This window comes from Rhinolophus sinicus, linkage group LG04, assembly GCF_036562045.2.
Source record: "Rhinolophus sinicus isolate RSC01 linkage group LG04, ASM3656204v1, whole genome shotgun sequence".
Lineage (NCBI taxonomy): Eukaryota > Metazoa > Chordata > Mammalia > Chiroptera > Rhinolophidae > Rhinolophus > Rhinolophus sinicus.
Genome location: NC_133754.1, coordinates 143,855,958 through 143,881,254, shown reverse-complemented (window position 1 = coordinate 143,881,254; position 25,297 = coordinate 143,855,958). Strand labels below are relative to the sequence as shown.

The window sequence follows — 25,297 nt, the reverse complement described above, 5'->3', positions numbered from 1 at the left end:
GAATGGTAATTGCCCGTGGCTGGGGGAACGAGGGAATGGGGAGTCATTGCTGAATGGATACATCATTCCATTTGGGGAAGATGAAAATGTTCTGGAGAAGACTGGTGGTGATAATTGCATAACAATGTAAATGTATTTAGTACCACAGAACTGTACACTTAAAAATGCTTGCAGTGATAAATTTTTTATGTATCTTTTATCACAATTAAAAGGAAAAAAAACATTGTTTACCCACAGTGGCCTGCAGATAGAGAAATCACTCGTTTTGGAAAGCAGAGCTGTGAGAAAAGGGACTCTCTCTCACCCCCTCACAAACACCTGCACTCCCCTGCCCACCCATCCCCCCAAAATTACAACTCATTAACTATAACTTGCTAAATATAAATTAATGTTCTTGTTTAGATGCTTTGTTTTTAGTGGTCAGGAAGACTTTTAAAAATCTTTGAAGTTTTTCAAATTATAAATTTCATTTTTTTACGTGCTATGGAAGATTAAATCTGAAGTTTATGAGAAGAAAAAGACATGTCATAAAGACATGTCATAAAGTTGTAGAACTAGAAGAAACTTTAATATCTACTGCAAACTTCTAATTTTATAGAAAAGGAAAATTAGGTATAAGGAGATTGATTTCCCTAAAATCAAATTTTTAGTAGTAAAACTAGAACTAAAATCCAGGTCTCTTGATTCTTAGCTTCATGTTTTCTGGACTACACTGTATACTCATTGGAATAATTTACCGGGTAGAATCCCTGTTTGCATTACTGGACCAAACAGTTAAAGCAGTACCATGTTATTGAATATTTGTAAAGTATCTTCTGTTACCACTGAAAATGGTTAAAAGAACAAGCTTGTTTGTTCCATAGGCAGATGTGGATGGGTAGGTCTGTGTATGAGCGATATTGAGAGTTTCAGATACTTGAGACTTACTCTCAAAGTACTATATCCTCGGAAATCATCTAAGCCTAGTCCGTCCTAATTCAGACTAGAAGTTTTCTGCGTCAGCAGGCTTGCACAAGTGCAAGGAAACTCAGTTTAGTTCTCTGCTCATATAAATGAACAGTCAATGAAGAAACAGTCCAACATGAACATTCAAGATGGAAAGAACAACAAATTTGTCTTAATTAGTATTCTAAGAGAGATTTGAGAGGATATTGCACCCATAAAACAAAAACAGAGTTTTAATGTTAAAATTGATTTTACACTCTGGAATACTAACGTAGTGATCTGTAAGATAAACTAGAAGAATTTCCCTAAAACGTAGAGCTGAAATGGGGGGGGGGGAGAGAAAAGCTTACTAGTATAATGGATAGTCCGTAGGATTCCTAAATAGGAATTCCTAATGGAATAGGGAGGAAGGTAGAGAGAAAAATAAACAAATAGTAGAAGAAAAACACTCTGAGCTAAAGAAAATCCAAGGGCTTTGAGCTAAAGGATCTGTTACAAATACAAAACAGAATGGATGAAAAATAACACATTTATTAGATTGGTGCAAAAGTAATTGCAGTTTAAAAGGTTAAAAACAATTGCAAAAACTGCAATTACTTTTGCACCAACCTAATATATGTAGTATCATAAAATTTCAGACCTAACTATAAAAGAAAATTTCATAAATTTTTGGTGGGAAAGAGGTGGGAATCAGTTAAACAAAACCAAATTGGTTTTAGACACCAACATTGGATGCAGATGTGGGCTAATAATTTTAATTTTGAGGGAAAATTTAAAAAGCAGCCTATAATTCTGAAGCATACCTAGTTTGCTATAGGTGTGAAATCAAAATAACTTTATGAAAGTATACATAAAAATGTGGTTTACAGCCCCAGGCACTTAGGAAGGAGACATGGCAAAGTGATTGGAGATATAGTCCAGCAAAATCAAACAAAAGAGAATCCCACAAAAAGCTTAAAATATGAGATTGAGAAACAACAGAGGGATGTGATGGAAAGAAATTGTAGGTAAACAGACAGCTGGGCTGTAACTGGCCCAGAACATAATTGTTTCAGATGAAAACAACTCATTGGGGTCTAAAAATATCTTCAAAAACAGCATGGTTTCTTTAGCACAGATTTTAAGAATAAGAAGCTGGGATATGTTAAATATGATAAAAGTTTATGGATTTTCTGAAAATTAAAGGCAGAAACTCCAGGAAGAATAGAGAGTCTTCAGAAAACCCAAATATGATGCAAACCGTGCCTTATTTTGGAACAATTTTCAGCACTTGGAATTTAGTGACATAGAATAACTACTCATTCTCTGGGTTTTATCACACTGCTTGGATGGCAATGAATAAAATTATAAATACTTTCTTTGTTACCCAACTTTTAAAAATCCACCTACAGATAAACAGAAAAACTTGAGTTATAAAGCAAACTGCAAATGATATAAAAATGAGAAAATAATTATATAGCCAACAATAATAGTAAATGATCACATGGGGAACCAATAGAAACTTCCCCAAGTTGATAGAACAAAAAATGGAGATTCAGGTATAATATTTAAAGTTATATAAGCAATAAAAAATAAAAACAGAGTGATCAGAGAAGGGAGAAAATAGGGTAAATTCTCTGAATCTTTCATTGCGAGGATACCTTATGATAAACAGGATAAATATATGGCATTAAACACCAGAACTAAAAACAAATGACCCAAGCTCTGTGGGGCCAGCTGCCCAGCCCTGGGCATGGGGTTGGGGACAGGGGGAGGGGGCAGAGTGGGGTGGGCCGGGCCCGGGGAATGTCCAGGCCTGGCTCATTGAGACCCTCACTCTGCTTTGCCCCGCTCGGCTGGTGTCTGCAGGGCCTGAGACCCCCCACATTCTGAAATGGCCGAGCAGTCAGACAAGGCCATCAGTGCTACAGCGGGGAAGAGATCCAGAAGCACAACCACAGCCAGAGCCGCTGGCTGATCCTGCACCATAAGGTGTATACTATTTGACCAAATTTTTGGAGGAGCATCCTGGTGGGGAAGAAGTCTTAGGGAACAAGCTGGAGGTGATGCTGCTGAAAACTTGGAAGACGTTGGACACTATACAGATACTGGAGAATTGTCCAAAATGTACATCATTGGAGAGCTTCATCCAGATGATAGATCAAAGATAATCAAGCCTTTGGAAACTCTTATTCGAGGCGGTGGACCATTGGGTGATTCCAGCCATCTCAGCACTGGTTGTAACCGTGATGTATCATGTCTACACAGCATAAGGCTGTATCCTCAGAATCCAGTCAAAGAAAAGACTGCTTTGGACCAAGGGGAAAAAAACCAATGTTAACTGCTTGGACTGACAGAAACCTTCACCTGAAAAGTAATTTTAATACACCTCTTTTCCTTTCCTCCTTTGTTAGAAACAAAACAATAAAAAAATAAAAAAAAGCTGTTGGGGCGGCTGGATGGCTCAGTTCGTTGGAGCGCGAGCTCTGAACAACAAGGTTGCCAGTTCAATTCCCACATGAGATCGTGGGCTGCGTCCCCTGCAACTAAAGATTGAAAACGGCTACTGAACTTGGAGCTGATGGGCCCTGGAGAAACACACTGTTCCCCAATATTCCCCAATTTAAAAAAAAAAGTTCTCTCTACTCTTGAAGTTTGCAAAGTCCCTTTTTGTTCATCAACTTTATTTTCATGTTCCATGACTATATAATGTACTTGTTGTAGGCATGATTTTAAAAAAATATATCTGGCTTTAAAAACAAGAAAAAACTGATCGAAAATTGTAATTTCTGCAATTGAGCCGAATTTGGGTTGAGATTAGGGAAGAGACTTTTTGTTTTAAATTTTTATTTTTCTCAAATTCGTACAAGCACATGGTTAATAAACTAAATGATTCTGTGAAGTTTGTTATGAAAATTTGCCTGTGCCCCCATCTCCTTGATATATCCCTTTCCAGGGGCCTTTACTTTCTTTTGAAGGATTCTTTTGATGCTTGCCTCTATATCTCTAGATAACACCATTACATTGCTACTTCTGACATGTTGACATCCCACAGAAGAGGATATAGCCCCCCACCGCCCTTGCACACATCCTTCTCATTCTCCCTACTTCCCCATGTAAACCCCCATATCAGTATCTTTGGATCTTTTGTTCAGATTAGTCTGATACCTCAGAAAATGTTCTTCCAGTGTAAACCTCTGGTCTTCTGAGAGAGAATATCTAGGGAAACAAAATCTTAAATTTACTTTTAACCAATCCTTATTTTAGCCTGGTGGGGAGACTTCTTATTTTGTAATTTCCTATGAAGTGTGAATTTTTTTAAAACCATGTCTTTTAATACTTTTATAATTACAATGTTATTTTTTAATATATCAAACCTTAATTATGCAGCTTGTTTAATAATTATTTGAATGTAATGGTAGTGTTATCACCATTTACATTTCTGTCCTTTGACTCGGACTCCAGTTTAATCTTGCAGCAGTTTCATTTGCCTGAGAACAAAAACGTTGCTGTTTATAGTTTTTTACTTTATTGGAACTGCTTATTTTATTGACTGCTTGGTAAGGAATGGCTCATTGGGTACTTGTTCATATGCAGTGTTGGCCGTAAATCGTTTTATACTGCTTTTTATAACTCTTAGAAAGTCAAACCAGTATACCAGTAATATGAGCCCTCTTTGAAAGAAAAATTGTGTTCTCATTATTTATAATCATCACTTATTCTTAAATTTTCCAAAATGTATTACTACTTTGATTAGATAATACTGATTATATTGTGCTATGGATGGGTATTAACATTTGGCCCTCCATATTCATGTGGTCTGCATCCATGGGTTCAACCAACCAGGGATTAAAATATTCAGAAAAAAATGTTAACGTTTTTTAACAAAATGTTGCATTGTTGCTGATGTGCACTATGTATTTAGGCCTACAGTGGTGGTATCTGTAATGAATGTGTACAAACTTTTTTTCTTGTCATTCTCTAAACAGTAACACTATAACAACTATTTACATAGCGTTTATGTTAGGAATAAGTAAACTAGAGATGATTTAAAGTATACGGGAGGATGTGTATAAGTAATATGCAAATACTACGCCATGTTATATAAGGGACTTAAGCATCTATGGATTTTGGTATACTCAGGGGTCCCCCTGAGATACAGAAGGATTAAATTGAATAAATGTTCGCTTGAAAAGCTTCCCAAGAACAGATTTTACTTCTTAGAAATGAGGAGGAAATGTGTATTTGTGGAATGTCTCTACTAATGTGTTATGACAGCATTTCTGTGAAGTTTGAGGGTAAGCATGTGTTGGAAAGTCTTTCCATAGAGGTGCCAGAAACTGGTGATTAAGGTGGAGAAACGTGTGTCCACGTTTTATCTTATGCTCAGCAACATTTAGAGATGTGACTTTGAAAGCTGAGCTAATTGCACTTTCCAGAGACCAAAAGCTCGATGAGAATCTGGAATTAGCATATGCAGAAATCGACAACCTGTCTTGCTTAATCTGGAAGACTTGATTCACTTGTTAGGGCACTGCTTAAGTGGATCATCAGCATTGTTAAGTGTTTAGAATACTGCCTGGGTTATGTTCAGAAAATAGTTGTCTAATAGTCACAAGTGTTTTTATACTTTCTTAGGGTTTACATGCAACTCCAGCTTATGGGGAACCTTTCAAGAACGGGAATCCCTCTGACCATGGGTTAAAATGTATAGCTAGCCTAATTGATTTGAAGTGCTCGTTTTTAATAAAAATGGCTTTTACATTAAAATTGGGTTAGCTGTTGTAATATTTTTCTCAAGATCACATTCTCCTAAAACAATATTGTGTACATAATCTCATTTAGTTCTATGTGGTTTACACTGCTCAATAGGCGGACCGATAAAAATTGCCTACCGTGTTTTCCCGAAAATAAGACCGAACCGGAAAATAAGTCCTAGCATAATTTTTCAGGATGACATACTTTGAACATAAGCCCTAATGTGTCTTTTGGAGCAAGAATTGATATAAGACCCGGTCTTATTTTTGGGGAAACACAGCAGTATGGATATAAAGCAAGTAAGCTCTGATCCTGAATTGCTTGGGTTTGGAAGATTCTAGTTCAGCACTGCCTGATAGAACTTTCTGCAGTGATGAAAATGTTCATTCTGCACTTTGCAATTTGATATCCACTAGTCATATATGGCTAGGTGACTGAGAAAATGCATACCGTGTTTTCCCGAAAATAAGACCTAGCCAGACAATCAGCTCTCATGCGTCTTTTGGAGCAAAAATTAATATAAGACCTGGTATTATATTATATTATTATATATTTTATTAGACCCAGTCTTATAGTAAAATAAGACCGTGTCTTATATTAATTTTTTCTCCAAAAGAGGCATTAGAGCTGATTGTCTGTCTAGGTCTTATTTTCGGGGAAACAGGTTATGTAATTTTAATTAAAATTTAAATAGCCATATGTAGTTAACGGCTCCTATATTAGTGCAGTATTAAGAAACTGAGGGAAACCATAAGTATAGAAATGGCTCCGTTGACGTGTGTAGGACTTCTGATCCAAATTGGTTTGCTTGACAGAGTTTACAGGCTTCTTCAGCCTTAATTTCCATCTTCTATAATATTGTTGTAGGTCCAGTTTTCTCACCTCGGATCCTTACTACATAACTTTATTTAATGAAAATAGTAAGCTCAGAACTAACACTAGGGTTGAGACTATTTTGATATCTCTGGTAGATAGATGCTTGTCATTAAGTATCTCTAGAATCTTAATAGTATTTAAAAATTATAACTGTACCTTAAAAAGTAAATGACCTAATTCCTTTTAAAAAAGAAATGGTTTTGCCAAAATTTCTCCTTTCAATTTGAAATTTTAAAAAATACAGTACTTTTACATTTTTAAGTTTTTCAGTTTCCATTCCCGTGTAGCACAGATAATGTGGTCTGTGTCTTCCATCAGAGTTGAATTTTCCTAGCAGAGTCACTTGATCATGTCCTGTGATCTCTCCGAGTGGATGCCTCTGCTGCTGATTCCTAGGACAGTCTAAAAAAAAAAGAAATACAGCCTACCCCCAAAGAGACAAAAGAGTTCACAAGCTATATTTCTATACAGTGCATATACAAATAAGATAAAAATGTGTTAAAACAACATCATACTAAACACCTAGTTTCTAAGTTACACTTAGTGGAAATCTTGACCATTATATAAATGTTTTGGATGCTCCATCTTGACTGAAAAAGCATATTCCCAAACTTCTTGAAAGGTGAACATTCAGCTTCTCTCTATGCACTAAACTCTGTAACATATATGGCTCTCTAAAGACCATAACACTCATGGTTTCTGCTTATCACTGCACAGTGGTAAGTGGTAAGTGCTGCCACAGATTGCATACTAATTCTTAGGGCGGCAGTGCCTAACTCACTTGGTACCCTTAACCCTAAAAACCATCAGGCTTTAATTTTGATAACCAAAGATGAGCATCAAAAATGGGTTTGTGGGGGCTTTTTTTAATGGTAGCAAATGGACAGTCTTTACATTTTGTGCAGTCTTCCCGTTTTCAATTACTTTTTGCCTTTAAATACTCAGAGATTTGTTTATAACTTAAAAAACGTAATATCTGAAAAGTGTTGCTGTGAATTCTGAATCATTGGGACTTCCTGAAGCCTGATGGCTAAAAATAAATGGGCCTATAACTGACTGGAAGTTGTTGCTGGTTCTCTAGGTGACAGGATACATTCTGACATTCTACAGAACAGAATATGTAATGTTACTTCCCCAAATTTATTAGTGAATGAAGCCAAATTCAAAATAATTCATCTTGGACTTTAGAATATAGTTCTCAACATGAAATCAAGTATATCAGAATTTTAGTGGTTCATGGTATACTACCTACAGGCTAAATTTGACAACATAGTTGTCAAAATATCACACAAAATGAAAATCTAAGCATTTAAAAATGTTGAGAGAAAACCTTTAAAAGACCTTTGCTCGTTCTGTTCATTACAATAAAATCTTGAACCCTAAAAGAATCAGTTGTCCTTTGTAGATGGTAGTAATGTGAGTCAATCTACATTGCCAAGAAAAAAAGATCGAAGGGGAAAAAAAATTTTTTTTTTTCCAGTAAAATGTTAATACATCAGGAATTGACAGGAGTCATTTCAGTAATTTCTTCTGTCAGAAGAGAGGAAGGAGATATAGTAGGTCATTCTATTTAGGGACTTTTTTTTTTAACACTAGTCTTCCTGTTTTGCTGAGAAAGAACTGAGATGTTCATCTTTTTTTCTTTGTCATTGAGCAGGAAAAGTTACCAGGAGAAGCCGGTTCTTAAATTATTATTTCATACAGTTTTAGGAAATTCCTCCTACTGTAAGTGAAGTAACTTGAGTCCCCTGCCAAAAGAAAAACCTTAATTTTCACAATGGGCCATCTGTTTAACATTGAGTTGACCTTTCATTTTGTGAATTGATTTCAGGAGAAGCAAGGTTTCTTCCTCCCGGGAAGACTGTCCTATTCTGAGCTTCGTAATGCACTGAATGATTTTAGTAACTAGCAGTGCTTTTCCCACATACACCCACCTCCCCAAACTTAGGTTCATAGGTTTTTATTTGCTTCTATTTTGTTCATACAAGAAACCTAAGTAGTTGTCACAAAATGTATTTGCTTTCTTTGTTAACGTGATTTAGTAAACTTTTTTATTTTGTGGGGGCTTCTTAGATGCAGAGAGTTGTTAATCTTATTATTTTACTAACTCATTCATCCAAAATATATTACAAACACTATTATGTGCCTGGTACTCTGCTGAGCACTCGGGGTCCAGTGGTGAGCAAGCAGATGGGATTTTGCCCCCAGGAACTTCAAGACTAGTTCGCGGCACATAGCATCATCGATCTATGAACATAGACCCTGCTCTTGTTTTACTAAATTTTCCGTTTTTCCCTTGAACCTCCTTTCCCCCTCCATAAACATCCACTCAGCTGTGCATGTCCTTAGATATTTGTCCTTGAAGATACATAACATTTATGTGTTTTTTATTTGTATTAATGGTAGCATAGATCTGTTTATTTCTTACTTTTTTCACCTAGTACTATGTTTTTAAGCTCTAGCCATCAAAGTCACCACTTCTGACTCTGCATAATATTCCATTGTCTGTATCCAACTCATTTACATTAATTTCCCCAGTGATGGAATCTGTGTTGCTTCCTACACCTTAATATAAATAATGCTGCAGTGAGCACCCTAGTATGTTACCTTAAGGCTCGTGCAAGTATTTCTTTGGAGTACTTAACCCAAGTGTGGGATTCGGGGTCACAGGTAGACAAAATGGCTTACTAAGCAGATCACAAAGGTTCCTGTTTCCCTCCATTTTCACCAGTACTTGATATTACTCAGTTTCTAATTTTCATTTCTCTTAAAGTGTTGAAGTGATATTTCTTGCATTTCTCCAGTAGTTGGTGAGAGTGACCTTTCTTCAGATACTTGTTAGCCTTGTTTATCTTTCTGTAAATCACGTACTCGTATCTTTTGCCCATTTGTTCTCTTGAGTTGCCTATTTTTTTCTTGTTTTTGCAGAAGTTCCTTATATTTTAATATTAACACTCTGACAGTTTTGAATGAAGTAATAAATCATTTTTCCCATGCATTTTTTTCACTGAATTAGAAATCCTTTTTATAAACGAAGCTAAAAGTACCAGTGGTTTTTATCTTTTGTGGATTTCTTTTTAAAGTTATATTAATTTTGCCTTTTAGGTCTCTGGGGTTTATATTCTACATACTGAGAAGTAGGGATCCAACCACTTTGCCTATGTGGTAAATTTCCTAGGACCATCTTCTCAGGGATCCATCCTTTCCTATTGCTTTGAGAAACCAGCTATGTCATAGGAGATTCTCATTTATACATAGGTCTGTTTATATGCTCTGTATCCTGTTACTAGGTCTGATGGTTTCTGTGCCTGCACCAGTCTGTCTTTATTATTTGTCTTTGTGCAGTCTTAGTACCTGGGAGGGAAAATTCCCAACTACCCAACAAATACATGAGTGTTTATGCTCTTTCTTTGCCAAGTTACCTTAGCTTTCCAAAGACTTTATTTTTTCTAACAGCTTTATTAAGATATAATTCATATACTATATAATCTACTCATTTAAAATATGCAGTTTGGTGGTTTTTAATATACTATCAATAGAATTGTGCAGCCACCACCCAAATTAATTTTAGAACATTTTTCTTACCCCCATACTCTTCAGCCATTGCTTCCAGCCCTTCCAGCCACCATAGCCCTTGAAGCACTAATCTATTTCTGTCTGTATAAATTTGCCTATTCTGATAATAAATGACCTTTTGTGACTGGCTTTCACTTAGCATAATTTTTTCAAGATTCATCCTCTTTGTAGCATGAATCAATACCTGTTCCGTTTCATGGTGTAGTAATATGCCATTGTATGGATATAACACTTTTGCTTATCTATTCATCAGTTGATGGACATTTTGGTGGTTATTTTGGATATTACGAATTACACTGCTGTGAACATTTCATGTGCAAGTTTTTGTGTGGATATATATTTTCATTTCTCTTGGGTATATACCTAGAAGTGGACTTGGCTTGATCAAATGGTAACTGTGTTTAAGTTTTTAAGGAACTGACAAGCTGTTCTACAAATTAGTTGCCACCAACAGGTTCCAATTTCTCTAGATCCTTGTCAACCCTTGATCTGATCGGTCTTTTTTACTAGAGCCATGCCAGTGGGTGTGAAGTGTTATCATTGTGGTTTTGATTTGCATTTTCCTAATGACTGATCCTGTTGAGCATCTTTCAGTGCGCTTACTGGCCATTTGTATATCTTTGGAGAAATGTGTATTCAGATTCTTTGTCCATTTTTTAATTGTTTTTTTTGTTGTTGTTGTCCTTTTTTATTACCTAAGAAATTCGTACATTTCATGAAAGTAATTTAATTTATTGAGGCTTTTGTTTTGTTTTAACTATGTAGGTCTGTCTTTTTCATTCAGTATTTTGTAATTTGCTTTTCTCTTGATTGGTCTTGTCTGAGCACTCTTTCCACAAAACAGTGCTTGTGAGTTCTGGCTCCAGTCATCCTACCACTTAGAATTTCCACCACTTACCAGCTACCTGACCTTTGGCAGGTTACATAACTACTCTGTGCTGGTTTCCCCTAATGGTATAATGATAGTCCCTATATCAGAGGGTGGTTGTTAAAAAGATTAAGTGAGTTAATATATGAAAATTGTTTCAAACAATGCCTGACACTTAGTAAGTGCTCAGTGAATGATAGTTGCTATTGGTAGTAGTGGAAGTCTTTTCTGAGATTCAGGTTTTGGTAGGTCTCAATTTCTCTGTTACTTTTTGTTCTCTATTGTTGATATTGGCCCTTAATTTCTTTTTTCTTATTTATTTGGCCTACTCTCCGTTTTGAGTTCAACATACTAATAAATATTCAAAGCTAGACGTTTGTAATGAATAACTATACTTAAGGTGTGTCCTACAAACTACAATTTTTATGGTGGTTATATCTGAGTCATACTTACACTCATGTTTTTCTTCCACGTTTCAAGCTTATCTGAACAAGTCAAGTGACTGGTGACCCAGTACATTTTCACTTCTTAAATACTCTTTAACTCTTCTTCCAATCCTCTCTATACTAGTATTCTCCAGAGTTTTGATTTTTGGATTGTTAGGAATATGGTTTGATACCTTTTTTTTTCCCTTCATTGCTTACTTACAGAAAAAATACATATTAACTTTTCCTTTATTTGTCATACATAGCTCAGATATCTCATAGAATCTTCTAAGATTTATTTTCCTCCTTGCTGGAATATTTCAGAGAGTCTTGGTTTGGTAAACTTTCTGGCATTTTTATTCAGATGAGTTTCATGTAAAATTAGACTTAAAATTACCTAAATTTAACAAGATATTTCAGTGATTTCAAAGATTGATTTTCATCTTTGCTGGTCTGTTTCAAAAAGGGTCTTGGTTTGGTAAAAATATCTTGTATGCCTGCAGATATTTGCATTTTATCCTCGTATTAAAATGATTTATCACTATGTAAAATTCTAGCTTCAAAGTTTATTTTTCTTCTTACTTTAATATTATCCCTCTAAGGTGTTGCTATTGAAAAGTCATGTTCATCTGATTCTTGTTGCTTTGTAGATAATTTGTTCTTAAGTATCTATTTGGGATTCTAAGCTATTTCAATCTGAACTTTCTTTACTTATGAGAAATTTTTAGATTATCTTAATTTTCTCCTCTCTATTTTTTCCCTGGGACTCCTATGGGACTGATAATGGTATTTCTATTTTTATCCTCCTTAAATTTTATTTAATATTTTCTGTCTCTTCCCTCTCCCCCTGAAAAATTCCATATTTGGGGATTTCTCTACCTGATCTTCCAACTCACTAATGTGTTCTTCAACTGTTATTGATTCTCATACCCACCAGTTTAATTTTTTAATTCAGTAGTGATTTTTTTTTTTATATCAGGGATTCCAGTTGGAGTTTTCTTTGACAGTATTTTCCACATCATCCTTAAGTATCATTTTCTTTCTCTCTTTTTACAGGTTTATTGTAACATATTTTAAATCCTTGTTTGGTACAAAAATTCTATAAATCAATTTGTTGTCTCTTTTATGGCTTTTATGTACTGAGATGTCTACCATTTTCCCCCCTACAATTATTCACTGCCTTATCCCTTGAATATTTTGTTGCCAAGAAATAACTAGTAAATGGCATTTTTATTCAGATGAGTTTTATATAAAACAAATCTGACTTAATCTAAATTTAACAAGCTATTTCAGTGATTTTTAAATTTTTTATCAAGAATGAAATGTTTTTCCTCAGTTACTTGCTCAGCTCTGATCATACTAAAATGTAGGATTATTGGTTTTATTATACTTTTATTATTCCCACTTACAGAAAAGGAGTTCACTTTTTAAGCAAGTCTGTGTTGCTGCTGTATACCAGGCCTCTTATTATTAGGAAGGGGATAATTTGCAAGTTTTTGTTATTAAATGGACACTAGTTATCTCAGTTTGAGGTAGTGATGGTGGAAATAATTTCTTCTGCCACCATGAAGAAAGTGAGGTTGTCTTTTCATTGGACCAGGCCCTACCTAGCACTGCAGCTTTTCTCCTGTGTGCTTCTCACCTTTGGTGTTCAGTCATCCAGGTTTACTTCAAAATTAACTTTATTATAGTATATAAAAGTCTTCAAGAGGTAAATTATAGGAACATAGTTTAGCTATACACAGTTTACTTATTAATCAAGCTTTTAATAAGCTGTTGTGGGTCACCAGTTGATGGTATGTAAGGTATTTGGGGGCGAGACTTAACCATAGGCAGACTATTAAACAGATAGCATTGCTATATTGTACCTTCCACCTCATCTTTTTAAAAAAAAAAAAAAAAAAAAAAAACCTGCTTAGCTGTGTCCTTGGTCAACACATTTTTTTTTTTTTTTTAATTGGGTAACAATGTGTTTTTCCCAGGACCTTCAGCTCCAGGTCAAGTCAATCTAGTTGTGGAGAGCACACAGCTCAGCTACAAGTCCAGTTGCCATTTTCAATCTTAGTTGCAGGGGACGCAGCCCACCATCTCATGTGGGAATTGAACCAGCAACCTTGTTGTTAAGAGCTCGCACTCCAACCAACTGAGCTAACCGGCCTCCGCTACCTCATCTTTTGACCAAGTCATCTTTTTCTCTGCAACTGACCATTTGAACTCCCTTCCCTGCCATCTTCTTCACCAGGTCCTTTATCCTGCTGACCACAATAATAAATTTATAGCTAAATTCTGCAGTTGACATTACCAATTTATCACATAGTCTTTGCTGCCAAGCCCTGGGCACGCCCTCAGAATCCTTCTCAGCACAGCACTTCAGGGATCCAATTAGAGTTAACACTAGAGATGACACCTGGTTGTCATTTCTGTCCTGACTCTTGTTCCATCCAGATTAAGACATTAATATATTCAAACTCTATTTGCTTTGAAGGCTGAAAGGGAATAAAGGTAGAATAACAAGTAGAGATGTTTCCCAATGTCTAAGCGACACTTTTCTACCCTTCTTTTACTCATCTTTTAAAGCCTTTTATGGCGCCCCTACCCTTTTTTCTCTCTGTTCTATTTCTGCTTCTCCTTTGTACTTAATTAGTTCACAGTAAGGACTAAACATATTTGTATTGGGCAATACAAACTAGATTTTGATTCAGTAGTAAGTGAACAAGGCATTCTTTTCTTTCCAAATATTTTTGCCTCTTTAGTCATTCCTGAGATGATTTCTTCTCATTTTTGGTATAATGTACATTTTTTCCTATCTTTGTATTTAAATTTTTGGGAGAAAATTAGGTGCCACCAACCTCTGAAAGGTGTTTGTTTTGAATGCCTTCTTCCTGGAACTAAAGCAAAGATCTACTACAGCTAAAAGGAGGTAGGAATTTGAGAAAGGACAAGATAGAAGGAAATGTTGATAGGGCAAACGAGTTAATGTGAGGTGGATACTTGGAGAGTGGGTCCTTCCTGAGTGAGCCAGTTATATGGCCGTTACTGTATTATATGCCTTAACTCTACCATTGTATTTGTTCTTTTCAACCGCACTCTGTTCAGTGTAGGCATTGGCTCCACTTAAGAAGACAGTGAGGGTCAAAAAGGTAAATAATTTGCCGAAGGGAACACAGCTAGTAAGTGGTAGATTCAGGATTCCACCTCCCTTTCTGACTACAAACCTTTGTTTCTTCCCATCTAACCATTTAGAAAATTTTACCTTTACCAAATTTTACCTTTTTTTCTCTAATGGACTTTATATTATAGCCTTTTTAATTTGGATAGTCATTACATACTTTTTAATGTTTTATAGGTTATTTGGGCCTCTGGCACTGTTGCTGAAATGATCCGCTCCTGGTACAAACAGTGCTCTGAGCCCTTGGCAGTGAACCCTGGTGATGGAGGACAGTGATTGAGCCTGGTGTCAAGTCCTGGCTCCACCACTGCCTCACCTTGTGCAGGTTTCTTCTCTCAGACCAACATACAGGGTCGTTTTGAAAATTAAACATAGAAATATGCATAGTACACTTAGCACAGCGCCTGACAAATAGTATGTGCTTTATAAGTGCTATTATTATAGATTTACTATGTTAAATCCTGAACTTCTCCATGAGTTTGAGAATTTTCACTGAGTTACACAGAAATTACAAACTAAAGGTATTTCATACCTTCTATGTTATTTGTAGAGAAAAAACAAATATCACCTCTCCTCTTTGTACTATTTTTCATATTTTGGTTAAATACTATAAAATATAATCACTACTGTTTGAAACATATCATATAGTATTTGAGTCTTTCTCCTAGTCAGAAATATTTGCCTCATCCCAGGATTTACAGCATTTCTAGGAACATCCCAAAAATCTGTTTGGGGGGGATGATACTTGAAATAACAATAGTAGACACTGACCACTGGTGTCTTTGTTTTAAACCTTCTATTGTATGAGAATGCAGAATTCACATTCTGTGATTAAAACGTTTTCTATCTCCTTTTCTTTTTCAGAAGATGAATAATCTTTCATTTAGTGAGCTATGTTGCCTCTTCTGCTGTCCACCTTGTCCAGGGAAAATTGCTTCAAAATTAGCATTTTTGCCACCTGATCCAACTTACACGCTAATGTGTGATGAAAGTGGAAGCCGCTGGACTTTACATCTATCAGAACGAGCAGACTGGCAGTACTCCTCTAGAGAAAAAGATGCTATTGAGTGTTTCATGACTAGAACCAGTAAAGGCAACAGAATTGCCTGCATGTTTGTGCGTTGCTCACCCAATGCCAAATACACTTTACTCTTCTCACATGGAAATGCTGTTGATCTTGGTCAGATGAGCAGCTTTTACATAGGACTGGGATCACGGATTAATTGTAATATATTCTCATATGATTATTCTGGATATGGTGCAAGTTCTGGGAAACCGACAGAGAAGAACCTCTATGCAGACATAGAAGCTGCTTGGCTTGCTCTTAGGACAAGGTAAATAGTAGTTGGGAATTATTTTCCAAAATGTTATGTATAAGAATAAAATAAAAGCTTTTTTTATAACACATGTTTTGAAGTACTAAATAAAGATTATATTTGCCATTATATACCAATGAAGAGTTAAACTTAGATTATAATTTTAAATTTTATGTAATGACAAAAAGTTTTTTTAATTCAGGTCACGTTTGTGTGTGTGTGTCTGTGTGTTAGTGTATATATGTGTGTGTCATTTTCTTAAAAATTTAAGCCAGTGACAAATGTTTGGTTTTATAAACTTGTTAGAATGTGATATAAACATGTTTATTCAAAGTTGCGACATTTCAAGGGAATAAGAGAAAACAGTGATTTAGCTAGTTAATCATTCACTTGATCTATCATTAACCATGTAAAAGACTGAATTGTTTTTGTTAAAACCCTAAAGCAGGGTTTGGATGATTTTATGTAATCACCTCCTTGAAGGTGTGACTTAAAGATGCCTTGTTAGAACTATTTTTAAAGTATTCATTCTGTAAAATGGAGATTTTTACTTTGCATTCTGGACTCATAAAATTTGGAGAGATGATCTCAAGCAAGAATAATGTTATGGTAAATCATTTTAGTAAATTCTCTTACTATGTCAGTTGTTCTTTGATTATAAGGATACATTTTGGGGAATTAGAAATTGAATTAATCTTTTTTAGTCACCAGGATACTTATAAATTTTCTTGAAAAATAATGCAGTTTTGTAGACTTGACTGTTTTTTCTCATTAGACAGTTTACAATAAATAGAAATAACTTAGTACAAGTTATTTATATTATACATTGGTAAGCTGCCTGACTTCCAGAGTCTTTTAGACAGAATCTAAGGGACATAAAGAAATCTTACCATTTCTAATTTAAATGTTTAACTGTTAGTGGTTTCAGTTAGTGAAGAACCTCCTCAATTTTGTTAGTAGGTGTAACATTTTTTAGAAAATGTCTTTAGAACCATTTACCCCTCCAAGATACATAATAAAACTAAACTCTCATAGCAAAGTTCTGTATAAAGGGGATTCTTGAATCAATTGAAAAGATACGAAACCATATATCTGATGAGTAAGAAAAAAAATAGATGGTAAGTAGTATAAGTAATGGGTAAGAAGTTTGGGGAGGTGGAAGAGGGGTGCGAAATGTTAAAAATACATAAACTTAAAAACCACCTTAAAAGAACTTAAGTCAAAATCAGCTTCAGATATAGTGAGGTCAGTCCCCTCAGGCCTACAAACAAAGAAACAAAAATTAGTGCCCAGTTGAATGTACTTGTATGTGGTATAGTAACTGTCAGGAAAGTGTGATAATATTTTATTAATAACAGATTTATTGTGACATAATTTACATACCATAATTCACTCTTTTGAAGCATAACTTAGGTGAATTAGTGTAGTTTTTAAGGATGCTAAGTTAAAGCAGATAGCCTTCGTTGTAGTACTTCTAAGTAACACAAAAGGATGACTTCATTCACGTAAAACGTTACTATATAGTTCAGTGTTGTATGTTTATATAAACACCCTTGTAAATGGTCAGCTTAATTATTTTTTCTTTTTTAATCTTGCCAGCTATCAATTTGAAGGAAACATTCTGAAATGATTCCTAATCTTGGTTAATTAATCTTTTTATACACACTTGATCAGTATGAATGAGGAAAAAGGACAGAATAGAAAATTGCTAAGTAGTCTCACATACCAGTTTAGTTGGCATGGAATTTCACATTTATATTTTTTCTCATGTTGAACCCTAAATGTGGTTGGAAGAGTTAGTAAGTGTAGGTAGTCTTCGGAGATATACTTAACTTCTCTGAGCCTGTTTCCTTATCTGATTAATGAAGAAGTTGAGTTTAATGATTTCTCAGATCCTTTCCAGTTCTGGAATTCTATCATCTAATAAAATGTATATAATCAGAATTCATGCCTTTTATTTCCTTTATTTGATTAAAGTTAAACAGTTTGGGCTTAAATAACCAGGAGGGGGAAAATAAATAATGAATTTAAGTAATTATTATTCGAATGGTCTTATTTTCTAAATAAACTATAATAATCCCAGTTTCTGAACTTCTGATCGATCAACAGAAAATAAGGGACCAATATTCACTATACAGCCTTACCCTACATTCTTTGAAATCATTGTCTTTGCGCTATAATGGAAAAAGCACTGGACTATGAGTCAGGATACCTGGGTTCTAATTATAGGTCTGTCACTAACTTAACTGACTTTGAACATCTGCTCAGTAAGCAGCTGAACTAGATTAGATGGTCTCTAAAGTCCTTTCTAACTTGTACTATTCTGAAATTCTGTTATTGCTTTGAGTCCTCTGATGCTAAATTGGCAGCTGCCTCTGCTATTCTGGAGCCTTGCCATTACTAGCGTTAGCCTAAAATCCATAGTTGCCACCAGCAGTGCCGCTGTTCAGCTAACAGCAACTGTGTAACCTCAACAGTTATGCTGATGCCACAATTGTTCATTTTCCTAATTTTTTTTTATTCCTGTACAGCTAGGCCTATTTAAAGAAAAAAGCTTTTCTGAGTTTACTTACATTTAAGAGTCAGTCTGAAGTAGATGGAACCCAGTCTCTGGGACATAGCCAAGTGCTTGATTGGGAGATACTATGGGGAGGTATGTCACTAACTGGGTAGTTCCAATGGTCCTGTGCCCCTGGAAAGGGCCGTGGGGAGCACATGGGGTTTATCTTGCTTTTTCCTGGTAAATGTTCAGATAATTTGTAAAGCTCTATTACCTTTTCAAAAGATTAGCAGCTGTTGTGCAAATGGCCCTTAGCAGCCAAAAGTAACTACTGTCAGACGTCTAAGTAGAGAGGCATGTTTGATGTCACTCTAACCCTTAACCCCACATTCATTAGCTTGTGTCACATCTCACTTAAACTTGTAGTTGGGGCAGTTTACAGTTGGGGCAATTATACTGTAGGCAAGTAACAGTGCCTGGAACATGGTATGTACCCAATATTATTGAGTCAGTGAGTTTAAGTATTTAAATCTGAGGCATCTTTAAAGGGAGTAAAGCAATACTCGAGATTTTAGCATGAAGTCTGTTCATAATTAACTGAACCATTTGGCATTTCGAATTCTCATTCATCTGTTTATCTTTTTAATCATCAGTCCATTTCTATGGTAAGTAAAGGCAAATTTCAAGAAATAATAGTCATTTGCTCTTGCCTAATATGATGCATATATTTTATTCATTCCATACTGTAACTGTGTCGCATTTTCATCACTATGACCAACTTCAGAAAATAAAATAAGCCACTTTTGGTATCTAGGGAAATAAAAAATGTTGTTACATTAAGTGGAAAATAAACACTACATATCCATTAAATTTCAATTCATTAAAATATTAGCAATACATGTCCAAATTTAGTCAACAATATGCCTCACTGAATTACACAAGTGGTTTAATCCATTTTTAAGATTGAAATTTTAAAATACCTCAGCAATTGTTTTTCCAAAAGATGAAACTGAAACAAATGAAATAAGCTAAGAGAGTAGATCTTACTACAGCATTAAAATATGATAGCGATGTCTAAGAAACTTAAATTTTCAATATAAATTTGTTGATATTGTCTCATTCTAAATCATCCTGTTATAAAATTAAGTCCTTAGGAATGATTGCACATTTCATACCAGTCCAACTCTTTTTTTCTTTTTTTAATTTCTGGACTTTGTAGATACGGCATTCGCCCTGAAAATGTGATAATCTATGGCCAAAGTATAGGGACAGTACCATCTGTGGACCTTGCTGCTCGATATGAGAGCGCTGCTGTTATTCTTCATTCTCCTCTGACCTCGGGAATGCGAGTTGCTTTTCCTGATACCAAGAAGACCTACTGTTTTGATGCATTCCCAAAGTAAGTGTCAACGTTCAAAATATTTGAATTCAAAGAAACTTTTGAGGGAATTTTATTCCGTCGGTTGAGGTATTCATGATACAACTCACTCAGCCATGAGCTTCTGTTTTACATATATTATAGAAATTGTGAAGAATTCACTTGTGAAGAAGGTGGTGGCAGGACACCAGTCAGGAGGCTGAGGTGTTTGACCCATAGTGATCTGGGTGAAGAGGACTGAGGGCCTTTTACCCAAGACGGTGGCCGGTGCTAGTACTAGAGACGAGAGTAAATTTGAGAAATGCAATTGACAGAACTAAATGGCAGACTGGATGTAGGATGCTAAACAAGAGAACTTGACTATAATTCCCAGGTTTCTGACGTAGGCTGCTAATGGACGATAGTGCCATTCAGTGAGACACATAGTACTGGAGGAAAGAAACAAGTGGAGGGAAGATGAGACATGTGTGCATAAAAATGAGTGGATGATTTCTAATGATATCTGACTGACAAAAGAAGTGAAATGCAAAATGTTGAGTCTTAAATGAACTAGAATAAGTTGCTGCCACAAAGTCTGCAAACATGCAGTGTTAGGCAAATTTGCAAAAAAGGCTGTTTCTCCTGCTGCTTCTGAAGTCAGGATGGTTGTTCCCACCAGCTCCTCTTCATAGTTGGAGAAAATTGATGGCCTATTTTTCTCAAAGGGAAACGGCAAGAAGTGAGAAGCTGACAAATTTCAGTTTTCTTTTCTTTCCCTAGTAGGCAACAATACAAAGGATTTTTTGTATTGTTGATGATAGATAGATAGATAGATAGATAGATAGATAGATAGATAGACAGACAGACAGATAGATGAGTGATAGATGCGCCAAAGGCCAAGTCATGACTTGGTTCTCTATAAGAACAAGGGTCATTTCCAAAACAAATTTTTTTCATCATTAGCCAGTAAGGGTTCACTTTCCAGGGAAGCTTATGGAAGTATATGATCTTATCACCAGAACAAGCTGTGTGTGTATGGAGGGGGTACTTTTGATTTTCACATTTGGGGTTTGTTTTGCTTTTAGATAACGGTAGATTGGAAAGTATGTGCGTTATACTTCTTCTGTCTAGCTGAATAGTAGGGACGATGTGGAGTTATTTGGGGTACGGCTGTCACCATACAACACATCTCGGTCTAGCTCCCTCTTTCATTATTACACCAACAGAGAGGACAGCACTAACAGTAAACTTTGAAAACGATTATATATTTCTTTTTATTGTTTGTTCTAATTCCTTTACTATTGAGCATTTGATAACAAATAATATACCCAAATATTTTTCCTTACCAAATGCATCCTTGAATTACTTCATTGATGATTTGTCTCCTTTTCAAGATTCTGTCCTCGTTTTACAGTTATAATGCTTTATCTTTCTCTCTGTGGGTTTTTTAAGAGTTATTTGTTTGTAATATTTCTTATATCTCTGTAGTTTATATTTCCTTTGAGTTGCCTTTTTTAAATTCTGATTGTTTTGATCTCTGTCCTTTTTTGTTGTATGTATGTATGTATTTATTTATTTTTAATAAATTTTATTGGGGAATATTGGGGGACAGTGTGTTTCTCCAGGGCCCATAAGCTCCAAGTCGTTGTCCTTCAATCTAGTTGTGGAGGGCGCAGCTCAGCTCCAAGTCCAATCGCCGTTTTTCAGTCTTTAATTGCAGGGGACGCAGCCCACCATCCCATGCGGGAACTGAACCAGAGCTTGCACTCTAACCAACAGCCATCCAGCCGCCCCTGTCTTATATTTAAAGTGTTCTCTTCTGATGTCTGATAATTCTTGGTTGTCTGCTGATAGTAAGGGTGAGGGACTAAAGTGCTGATCTGAAGCAGGTGATTGAGGCTTTTGGACTGTGAGCTTCCCTCTAGAATGATCTATTCAAGCCAGTTAGTTGTGGATCCCCACCCCACTCCCATGTCAATGTTTAGATATCTTTCCTCTTAAAGTGGATGCAGTCTCCAAAGAAGACTTTCTGAAACTCCCCATGTGGCTGAAGGCCTGGCTGCCGGCATTCTGGAATCCCAGTGGGGGAAAAGGTTCACAGCAGCCTACATGTGAATGTCTGCTTGGTCTTTGATGAATCTGCCCTAAACTTTGTCTGCCAACCCCCTAGTCCATAAACCGGCCAGTTTGGGGTAGAGAGCAATTACCCAGCTGCCAAAAGAAGGGGAAAGAACCTGGGGGAGAGGGACCTAAACTATTTTTTAAACAAACTTTAAATAAATTCTAAGGTTTCAATCACCCCCTTCATCCTGCTGTCATTTCCTAGCCTTCTGGGGTATTCCATGGTGTAAATTGGATTGGGTCTTCACTTTACCTTCTGTCTTCTTAAAATTGTGTTTTCTATTATCTGTTTTTCAGCTCCAAGATTTTATATTTTATTACATTCACTCTATTTTTGTGACTTAGTACCCTAAAACAAAAACAAAAAAACATTTTGCTGTCATGAGTGCAGAGAGGTATGAAGTTAAGCACCTACTTGAAATGGTCCTTAGTTTCCTCCTCTCCTCGCCACCTAAGTTTCTCTGTGTGAAACATCAACATTGTAGAAAGTTGGAGTAGGGTGATGGTAACACCACTGAGTGATTGATTCCCTCAAAACAGGTACATGAAGTTAACTTCCTCAGATAGGCTTAAGGTACAGTATGTAAAGATGACTTTTGAATCTTATCTGAAATCCAAGGGGCATCCATCTCTCCTGGCTCGATTCAGATTATTCTATGTTTAAATTCTCTGTCTGACATAGCACAAGAAAATTTGTTTCATGTTCCTTTTCATAGTTAATTCATTGATTTCTACCCCCTCCTCTTTCCCTACAGCATTGACAAAATCTCTAAGATAACCTCTCCAGTATTAATAATTCATGGGACTGAAGATGAAGTCATTGACTTTTCCCATGGCCTCGCGTTGTTTGAGCGCTGCCAAAGACCCGTGGAGCCTCTGTGGGTTGAAGGGGCAGGTCACAATGACGTGGAACTTTATGGACAGTACCTTGAAAGGTTGAAACAGTTTGTGTCTCAGGAACTGGTAAATTTGTAAAATATTCTGTAAATTTGCATACCTGGTTTTCTTTTGCTGAACTGCACTCTTTGGTAAATAACATAAAACCTGAAGGTTTTGTTTGCAAATCATGTCAGTTGCCTTCATAAATGTACAGGTAATGATTTGTTAACAGACTTAATGAAGGTTTTAATTACCAGAACTAGAACTGGAAATAACAGTATCATGCAGTCAGGCTGTGTAATTTATATTTTTTCTGTGAATTTTTTTTTAAACATCAAGATGAGTACTGTATGGAATTTTAATTCTGTAAAATCAGATGCTGTAAAAGTATTGCCAAATGCTTTTGCATATAAGAAACAAATTTATAAATATTTTTAAAACATCTCAATGTACTAAATATCCTGGTATACAAATGTAATATTCTTTCGATAAAAGGCTGTATATCTAATAATTCAAGTACTCATAATAGAATAAACTGTAAGAAAACACACAAGTCCACTAAAGATGACCTAAACCCTGTTGTACAGGGATAGAGGTTTAAATGGTGATTTTATTGTAAAATACATTGAATTTTCTGTATTTCCTGGTTATCATACATTTTCTCCTTTACAAAAAAATGATGTAAGTCTTAATTTTTATGCTATCTGTTAATTTACCAACTAGTTACCTTGTAAATGAGAAGTCGTAATAGCACTGAATTTTAACTAGTTTTGATTTATAAGTTTGGTACTGTGAGGCAACTACTTAAAATTTTTATTTTAGTTATTTAAAAGGCATTTAGAGCTTCAAGAATGATTTTGTATGCAATGTTTTAAATTTTGACTAATCTCGTACAATTACAATTGCAGTACTCTTCGATATAAGACAACCTGAAAGTCCATTACACGTTCTTCAAGACCACAAATAGACTGGCTTTGGTCCCTTTCCACTTTGGCTATTTTTAAGAATAGGACCTATTGTTTTGGATTACTATCTGAGAAATTCATGGATTCACTCCTGGATGCAGGAATTAAGAAAACATTTAATTCATAACTTTTATAATAACCAATGTAGTAAAAAATAAAGTTCACACACAAAACTAAGTTGCCTTTCCTTGAATGAATCTTGCCTGAATAAAACAAAGAAAGAAAAATAAAAATTAAATTAACGGTATGTAGTCTAATTTGTAAATGAATGAATATTGAAATAATACACACTGTGGATATATTTTAAGGCCTTATGTAGTTTTAATTGTTCTGCTTGTTCTGTGGTTATGTCTAAGACTATAGTATATGATTCTCTTCAAAGTATATCAAGTATTGTGAATGCTTCGGTTCAGATGTGTCAAACTAACAGTAAAACAACAAATATACCACTCAGCTGTGCTTGCTTGCCTTCTTCCATGCTCTCCACATCCTACTATAAAGAGTGAAAAAAGATAATTCATCTTAATAGAACATATTTCTGTAGTTCTCTAAATTTATCATCACTTCTTTCTTTTAGAGAGGTTTTTCCTTCTCAAGATTGTCTTGGAGCCTATGTGAGTCCTTCTATGTACAACATAAGCCCCAGAATTTAGCTAAGTATTTTCTTTGATTACCTGGGGAAATCAAAATATTGATCATACTAATTCCGTATTCACTCAACAAATACTTATTGAATGTCTAAATCGTGCAAAACCCAAATGCCAGATAAAGAGAGACATTGACCATATCCTCAGACTTCACAGAGTAGCTAAGGAGACAGATACCTCATTGCACAGGTATTACTATTTGGTAAGGGCTGAAGGAGATTCGTAGGGTGTTGTTATAGGTAAAAGGTACTCCTGGGAGAAGAGCATGGGGAGAAGGGTAAGGAAGAGTCCCGTGAAGAATAGTGTTTGAACTGAGCTTTGAAAGATGCCTAAGAAATGACAAAACCTGGGTGGCCCAGGAAAAACATTCCTGGCTGAGGGGAACAGTGTATGGAAGCATAGAGGAAGGATGATACATTTGAAACAGAGTAGACTAGCCAGAGGTCAAGGGGAAAGGATAGCATAGAGATGAGGCTAGCCAGCTAGCTAGCGGCACAATCGTGCATGGTATCAGAGGCCCTGATCACTGAAACAATTGAAAGCCATTGATAGAAACAGGAAACTGCATGTGTCAAGAGTTTGCAGACAAAATGAATCTGGAGATTTTAGCTTGCTACAAATAACACGTAAGCCAACTGTTTAGAAACTGATATAATCTTAGGGTGTGGAAAAATTCATCATGGAAGAATGATTTATATATACCAGGGGCGCCAAAAAAATGTCTACCAGTGGACACTTTGGTCAACATTGCTCAAGCAGCAGTTCACTGTAATCAAGTGTCTGGACGCTGATGGTAACCACTCTGAGCACCTCTTGTAAGTGCAGAAGTCAAACGTGACTTGTATTCATCTTCTGTTATCGGTATATATTGAATAGTACAATTTTAATAGCTTTTTCCTTTCTTAACGTGCATACA

The 25,297-nt window shown here is 35.7% G+C and overlaps 1 protein-coding gene and 1 pseudogene across 1 annotated transcript; both read left to right on the top strand.

Annotated features, from left to right (window-relative positions):
* The first annotated feature begins 330 nt into the window (after positions 1–330).
* LOC141571130 (cytochrome b5-like) lies at positions 331–15,598 on the top strand (annotated as a pseudogene).
* ABHD17B (abhydrolase domain containing 17B, depalmitoylase) lies at positions 15,464–24,187 on the top strand. Its single transcript, XM_074330563.1, has 3 exons — positions 15,464–15,930; positions 19,632–19,811; positions 22,646–24,187. Exons 1-3 carry the CDS (start codon positions 15,464–15,466, stop codon positions 22,863–22,865), a joined length of 867 nt encoding a protein of 288 aa, XP_074186664.1. The 3' UTR covers positions 22,866–24,187.
* The last annotated feature ends 1,110 nt before the right edge of the window (positions 24,188–25,297 follow it).

Coding starts and splice junctions, on each gene's coding strand:
- ABHD17B (XM_074330563.1), top strand. CDS start 15,464: ATGAATAATCTTTCATTTAGTGAGCTATGTTGCCTCTTCTGCTGTCCA. Junction 15,931..19,631: donor TGGCTTGCTCTTAGGACAAG/GTAAATAGTAGT, acceptor TGGACTTTGTAG/ATACGGCATTCGCCCTGAAA. Junction 19,812..22,645: donor TGTTTTGATGCATTCCCAAA/GTAAGTGTCAAC, acceptor CTTTCCCTACAG/CATTGACAAAATCTCTAAGA.